Raw genomic sequence first — 6,900 nt, 5'->3', positions numbered from 1 at the left:
GGCAAAGTCCACCCAGTGCAGTTTAACCTTAACTCAATGACACCAAGTACCGGTACAACCTGTTCAGAATATGCACACAGCGTGCATGACATTCTTGACTTTTAACACACCCACTTTTTCACGAGGTACACGCAGTCTCAGTTAAACTATAGTACTGTTGTCTATAAGGAAGGTTTTACACATCAAGAGCGCCCTCTGGTGGATATTTGAACTATAACAAAGAAGGGAGGGGGCACTCAAAATTGAAAAAGTTTCAGTCATTTAATGTAACAAACATTTTTAACAAATGGATGAAAGTGACAGTAACGTGAAATAAAAGATGTACCGCAATTTGCTTTCTGATATTATCTATCACAATTGTGAAAAACATACGATTAATAAATCCAAGTCTTAAAACTTAAGGACAAGCGGCTACATTGCAAAGAATCGTACCCAAATAGTTGCACCGAACTATTGCAATATCCAGGACTCTGTTGTACCATTTAACTAGAATACCTGAAATAAATTCAAATGGATGCAACCATTTCACTTTGCATCTTTCATTTTGAATTTAAAGTTTAAATTGGATTGTTTGTGTGGTGGTTGGTTGGTGCCGATATTGAGAATGATATGGCATCTAGGTAGTAAGTGAAACAAACTTGATTTAGAGAAAAAGTTGAATTTGTCAGTCATTGTTGTCTCCCTTTGTTGGTTTTACTTTTCGCACGCCATCCTCACAACTTGTCTGATGCGAGTACGCAGTCAAAGGAAGCTGAGAGTACCTTGCAGATGGACTGAGCCTGCTCCTGTTTACATAAAAATAAAAAAGGCAATCAAGTATCTTTCTTTTTAATGGCAGATCACTGGCACTCACAGAGCTGCTGCACTGGTAAACCCAGATGGTGCACCCTTCCTGTTCGGGGTCGGTGGTTTTGAGGGCCAGGAGGTTCTTCCCCGCGCCGAGGCCGTCGTCGTAGCACAGCATGCGCACGATCAGGTAGAGCGGGTGGCGGTGCAACACATCCTGACGGAATAAATGTTAATTATTGTCCGTTGTTATCACCAAATCTTTATTACCCCTAATATCAGTATTTTACTTTTTGCAAGTGTAAAAAGGAGTTCATTTCTGTGCAACAAAAAACTAAACCCATTCTGGGGTGACAAATGCAATGCTCTGCTGCCCTCTTGTGGCATCAAGACGAAGTTATAAACCTTTGTGTACATTTATAAATTACTGATTGATATTCACCAGTCGTGGCTAAAGTTGTATTTAGACCCAATATAATACAAAACAGTACTCACACATTGGTCCAACGAGGCCACTTTGACTCCGTGTTTCGACACAAACAGGATCATTTCCTTGTCTCCTGGTACAAATGGCAGCTTTCCATCTTGCTAAAATTACAAGTATAACATAAATTGTATCATTTTGGCTGTATACATGATGGAATTGAATTCAAACTCAGCATGACTGGCAGATTTGATGTCATACAGATTCTGCACGACATTGGATTAATATTTTTTACCTGTGCCGCATCAATGTAGTTAATGAGGTCAAGAGGTTCCTGGAGCATCTTGCTCATGTCAAACTGCAACTTCTCAATGGCGCCCACATACTTCACCCGGAACTCTGCGCACGTTTCGGATGAGTTGTTTCCTAGGGATGTCGTACATTTTGGCATTAATGGGAGAGGAGTAATAGAATAAAATGTTCGGATTATGCAATCAAACTGACCCGAGCTCTTGGTAGAGTCTGTGTCGAGGCTGGCGACTGTGCTGGACCTGGATAGTCCTCCCAAACTGGAGTCTACAGACTAAGGAAGAGACATAGGTCAAGACCACGACATAAGGTACACCTGCATGATTAAAAGAATTTAAAATGATCAGCCTCAGTTTTTACACGTGACTTGTACATGGTCTCATTGGATTCCAGTGAGTGAAGACTGGGTTTGATTACTGTACCTTACTTTTGGTGCTGATCTCACTGCTTTGAGAGCTACTGCTGCTGTGGCGCTTTTTCACCTTGCGAAACATCTTTCACTCTTGCATCCTGGACCACCGCATTCCAGCCCACCTCCAAGCTAAACGCCGCTAAACATTTAACATGTAAGATTACACCATAGTCCTCGTTTTGTTTGACAATGTGCATTATATTCACTGTTGTACCAAAATTAATAAATTGGCTGCCTATTAAATAATGAGTTTTAAGTTGAATAATGAACCAACCTATTAAATTGTCAATTAATTGAGAAAAAATGTTTTCTACAAACTGGATCAAATATATTTAACTTGTTGAATTTACAGTATCTATGCTTGCAATGGGCGTTTTTAGTCATTTTAATTTTCCATTTAACCATCTTATTTTTCATGCAATTTTATGTCATGATGAATAAAAAAAAACAACTATAATTTATCTTATTTAGACGTGTGACGTCAGCTTCCTGCGGACCCAAAGTTGCTTCTTCGTCCGTTGGTGGACTATAAAATATTTAGGGTTCTCACATATCTGTTACATCCTTGCCCTTCGCTGCTGTTTAATTCATATTCGCAAATGACACGTTGCGACATAAATAAAGTTATAACCAGCGTTTAATTTAGAAGTACAAACACCCAAGCAAAACCATTCATTATCCACCTCCCACGCATAACGTCGATTTCATTTCAACGGTGAAGTTAGTCAACTTTCACTCCCTCGAGAGATCGCCGTAATTGCAAGAAATCCAGCAGATGCATACCTGGTCAGCCTTGTTGGTGCATCAGTGTGCCGTTAACATCACTTGGATAATCTCCCTGCTTTCAACAGGGCGTTTGTCGGCTTTTATTCGCACTGTTTCGCTTCTCTCGTAGTTTCACAGCCTCCGCCCAACCCGTCTTAAAGGGGACTTAACCAATGACAGCGCTAAACCTAAACTGCTGTCACAAGAGTTAGACATTAAATCAATAAAACCACACATTTTGTTTCTTTCTAATATATTCTTGAAGCATTTTGCTATGTTTTGTCCTGAAATAATGATTATTGTGGAAGGGAACATTTGTGCCGGAACGTTCGTCACTACCCCTCGTTCTTATCGACGGTGTTTTGAGGGAAGACCTGAAGTGTCCCGTTTTGCAAGGGACCGCCTCCTCCTCATTCATTTTCAAAACAGTGCGCGATGATCGGATTGTGATATTTATTAATTTTATTTTACTCTGTGATTTTCGGCAACTATGGCTTCAAAACGCAAAGTGGAGATTGCCGTTCCGGCAGAGGAGAGTGATCAGCTTCATATTCGTCCGCTGTACGATGATAAATAAATTAATATATATTTAATTCTATATATTATATATAATGCATCTCCGTGTAAGCTTAATTATAGCTATTATTTATTTTCTTTTGTTGTCTTTTCGCCAGGGGTGCTGGGCAGGAGGTTGGGAGGTCTTGTATTATACTGGAATTCAAAGGGAGAAAAATTATGGTAACTAATTATTAATTGAAGCCGATCAGATAGAGATTATAATTTATTTTTGTCTATTCGTCAGCTGGACTGTGGTATCCATCCTGGCTTGGAGGGAATGGATGCCCTCCCTTATATAGACTTGATCGACCCAGCGGAGATTGACCTGCTGCTCATCAGCCAGTAAGCATCTCTTCTTTTCAGGAGAAAGATTGCATTTTTTCTTCCATCATATTCTTCCAACCTAATTTGCTTTGACATTTAATTCTTCCCTTCACTCGCTTCCTTTGTCTCCAGTTTCCACCTTGATCACTGCGGGGCTCTGCCTTGGTTCCTCCAGAAGACCAGCTTCAAAGGCAGAACCTTCATGACCCACGCCACCAAGGCCATCTACCGATGGCTCCTGTCAGACTACGTCAAAGTCAGGTAAATCATGAAACCCTTCATTGTGTTGTAAATCACAATATAATATTATAATTTATGCTTTTTTTTTGTTACCCGTTGCAGCAACATTTCTGCAGACGACATGCTATACACCGAGACGGACCTGGAGGAGAGCATGGATAAGATTGAGACCATTAACTTCCATGAGGTCAAGGAGGTGGCGGGGATCAAGTTCTGGTGCTACCATGCCGGCCATGTGCTGGGAGCTGCCATGTTTATGATTGAAATAGCCGGAGTCAAGGTAATAGAAGAATTCTTTGCACTTGTATCATATTCTAAATCTACAGTAGCTGAACGTGAATAAGATTTTGGGCTACTCAACCCACCTCTGACTGCTATTATAATTTGTTCATTCTGTTTCTTACAAAGCTGCTGTACACAGGCGACTTCTCACGACAGGAAGACAGGCACCTCATGGCGGCCGAGATCCCTAGCGTCAAACCGGACATTTTAATCATTGTACACCCCTAAAATGTCTCACAAAAATTGTGTTTTGGTTATTTCTTGAGGTGAACAAAAGTTTCTTTAATCGCTGTTGTGCAGGAGTCCACCTACGGCACGCACATCCACGAGAAGCGCGAAGAGCGCGAGGCTCGCTTTTGCAACACGGTGCACGACATCGTCAACAGGGAGGGCCGCTGTCTGATCCCTGTGTTCGCTTTGGGCCGAGCTCAGGAACTGCTGCTCATACTGGGTGATGATCTAACACATGCATCTAAAGTTTCCACTATCAATGTCATGTCTCTTTATTATTCCCCTGTTGAATGCAGACGAGTATTGGCAGAACCATCCGGAGCTCCACGATATCCCCATCTACTACGCCTCGTCCCTAGCAAAGAAGTGCATGGCCGTGTACCAGACTTACGTCAACGCCATGAACGACAAGATCCGCAAGGCCATCAACATAAACAACCCTTTTGTCTTCAAGCACATTAGCAACCTCAAGGTAGAGCACAAAGCAGTGGATATAAAAAGTCTGCACACCCATGTTCAAACGCCATGAAAGAAAAAAAAAAAAATCGGAATGGAAGCTTACTTGGGTGTCTTAAAATTCCAGAGCATGGACCACTTTGACGACATCGGTCCCAGTGTGGTGATGGCGTCCCCGGGCATGATGCAGAGCGGCCTTTCCAGGGAGCTCTTCGAAAGTTGGTGCACAGACAAGAGGAACGGCGTTATCATCGCTGGATACTGTGTGGAGGGAACACTGGCAAAGGTCAGCTGCAATGTGAAAAGCGAGTCTGTAATTTCAAAGTTACGTAACTCATCCGAGTGCAGCTTACAGTTGGTGGTCACGTTTGTTGCGCAGCACATCATGTCCGAGCCGGAGGAGATCACCACCATGTCGGGACAGAAGCTGCAGCTGAAGATGTCAGTGGACTACATCTCCTTCTCGGCCCATACGGACTACCAGCAGACCAGCGAGTTCATCCGTGCTCTCAAACCTCCACATGTGGTAGGGAAGCTGAAATGCATCGCTAGATTTGGTTGAATTTACCAAACAAACTAGTCTGTGTCCAAAATGTGAAACTTTGCCACCCTCAGATCTTGGTCCACGGCGAGCAGAACGAGATGGCCCGCCTGAAAGCGGCGCTTATCCGAGAGTACGAGGACAACGAGCAGGTTCACATCGAAGTTCACAACCCTCGCAACACAGAGTCCGTCACCCTCAACTTCAGGGGAGAAAAACTGGCCAAGGTTACATCGAGTTAACGTTTGCAAATTTCCATGACCTGGATAATTAAAAACAATCTACACAGATTCAATAAAACAAAAAAGTATTTTATTGAGATTATGAGCGTCGTGACGTGGCTGCGCCGCTGTGTGCAGGTGATGGGCTCTCTGGCAGATCAGAAATGCGTTCAGGGTCAGAGAGTGTCGGGCATTCTGGTGAAGAAGAACTTCAACTACCACATCCTCAATCCCTCTGACCTTTCACGTCAGTCAAGTCCTCAGCAATACGTCCGCCCACATAGTGCACGTGAGCATGCTTCTTTTTTTTTTTCCTCCAGTGTACACAGAGCTGTCCATGAGCACAGTAAAGCAAACCCAGGCCATCCCCTTCACCGGACCCTACTCGCTGCTCGTCTGCCACCTTAGGAACCTTACAGGTCAGCCTCGAAATACTCCATTTTGAAATTAAATGCTCCTTTGTACTAAGCACTGAGCTTTCTCGTCGTCAGGTGATGTAGAAGAGCTCGACGGCACCGAGAAGAAAACCCTGAGGATCTTCCAAAGTATCACTCTGATCCATGAAATTGGCATGGTTCTGCTTGAGGTGAGCGCTGGGGATGCTCTTACTCCATCCCGCTGCGGTTGTCAAACTTGTTCATGATTCTGCTTTCAGTGGATCGCCAACCCTCTTAACGACATGTACGCCGACGCCATCACCACTGTGGTGCTGGAGGTCCAGTCCAATCCGAAGGCTCAGAAAGGTGGGCGGTAGTTGGTGGTAGCAATGCTACTGAATTTTCTAATTTTTCTTGTGTTTAGTCATGGAAAGCCAGAGTTCCATTTTGGACATGGACATCTTTCAAAGTCGACTTGAAGTCATGTTACAGTGAGTACTATGACTTATTTCCACTTCCTGTTTAAATGAAGACGTGAGGAAATGTTTGGTTTCAGGGACATGTTTGGACAAGACTGCGTGGACATCAGCGACGGTCAAAACATCTCGGTGACCGTCGACGGCAAGACGGTGAACATTTGCTTGGAAACACGGGTGAGGTGTTTGCGCCATTGCTTCGAGATTTGTCCATCTTAAGAGATCTACACACTTTGAACATCTCAACGAAAAAAAAAATGAAGGAACCAAATTTATACTTTTCTCCCACACCAATTAGTCGGTGAGCTACGAGGACGAGGACACAGAAGACGATTCCTTGAGGGAGCTGGTGGAGCAAGCAGTGCAGCGCCTATTTGATGCCCTCAACCCCATCACATCAATCATGCCATCACTTAAGTGATGCATATTTTTATGTCCTGGATAACACGTGTTAATAGTTTGTCAGTATTTATAACATGTCCCGTGTTGTGTTTTTAA

General features: G+C 43.3%; 2 protein-coding genes across 2 annotated transcripts; one reads left to right on the top strand and one right to left on the bottom strand.

Moving 5' to 3' along the window:
• Positions 1-242: 242 nt before the first annotated feature.
• Positions 243-2,876, bottom strand: itgb1bp1 (integrin beta 1 binding protein 1). The gene is made up of 7 exons (XM_061301646.1): positions 2,715-2,876; positions 1,942-2,070; positions 1,715-1,793; positions 1,506-1,636; positions 1,282-1,374; positions 854-1,003; positions 243-785 (listed from the first exon to the last, which is right to left on the bottom strand). Exons 2-7 carry the CDS (start codon positions 2,011-2,013, stop codon positions 714-716), a joined length of 597 nt encoding a protein of 198 aa, XP_061157630.1. The 5' UTR covers positions 2,014-2,070; positions 2,715-2,876; the 3' UTR covers positions 243-713.
• Positions 2,877-3,040: 164 nt separating this feature from the next.
• Positions 3,041-6,841, top strand: LOC133169430 (cleavage and polyadenylation specificity factor subunit 3). Its single transcript, XM_061301644.1, has 18 exons — positions 3,041-3,257; positions 3,371-3,434; positions 3,499-3,596; positions 3,711-3,839; positions 3,921-4,098; positions 4,227-4,316; positions 4,401-4,551; positions 4,628-4,803; positions 4,915-5,073; positions 5,167-5,313; positions 5,403-5,555; positions 5,688-5,796; positions 5,870-5,968; positions 6,041-6,135; positions 6,205-6,292; positions 6,351-6,417; positions 6,483-6,579; positions 6,701-6,841. Exons 1-18 carry the CDS (start codon positions 3,187-3,189, stop codon positions 6,821-6,823), a joined length of 2,094 nt encoding a protein of 697 aa, XP_061157628.1. The 5' UTR covers positions 3,041-3,186; the 3' UTR covers positions 6,824-6,841.
• The last annotated feature ends 59 nt before the right edge of the window (positions 6,842-6,900 follow it).

The sequence above is a fragment of the Syngnathus typhle genome, linkage group LG16, assembly GCF_033458585.1.
Source record: "Syngnathus typhle isolate RoL2023-S1 ecotype Sweden linkage group LG16, RoL_Styp_1.0, whole genome shotgun sequence".
NCBI lineage: Eukaryota > Metazoa > Chordata > Actinopteri > Syngnathiformes > Syngnathidae > Syngnathus > Syngnathus typhle.
This window is presented reverse-complemented; position numbering and strand designations above follow the sequence as displayed.

Excerpts from the sequence above, each read along its gene's own strand:
- itgb1bp1 (XM_061301646.1), bottom strand. The coding sequence starts at position 2,013 with ATGTTTCGCAAGGTGAAAAAGCGCCACAGCAGCAGTAGCTCTCAAAGC. Across the intron at positions 1,794-1,941 it reads AGATCAGCACCAAAAGTAAG|TCTGTAGACTCCAGTTTGGG; the intron begins GTACAGTAATCA and ends TCTCTTCCTTAG. Across the intron at positions 1,375-1,505 it reads ACTACATTGATGCGGCACAG|CAAGATGGAAAGCTGCCATT; the intron begins GTAAAAAATATT and ends TTGTAATTTTAG.
- LOC133169430 (XM_061301644.1), top strand. The coding sequence starts at position 3,187 with ATGGCTTCAAAACGCAAAGTGGAGATTGCCGTTCCGGCAGAGGAGAGT. Across the intron at positions 6,136-6,204 it reads TTGGCATGGTTCTGCTTGAG|TGGATCGCCAACCCTCTTAA; the intron begins GTGAGCGCTGGG and ends TTCTGCTTTCAG. Across the intron at positions 6,418-6,482 it reads CGACTTGAAGTCATGTTACA|GGACATGTTTGGACAAGACT; the intron begins GTGAGTACTATG and ends GTTTGGTTTCAG.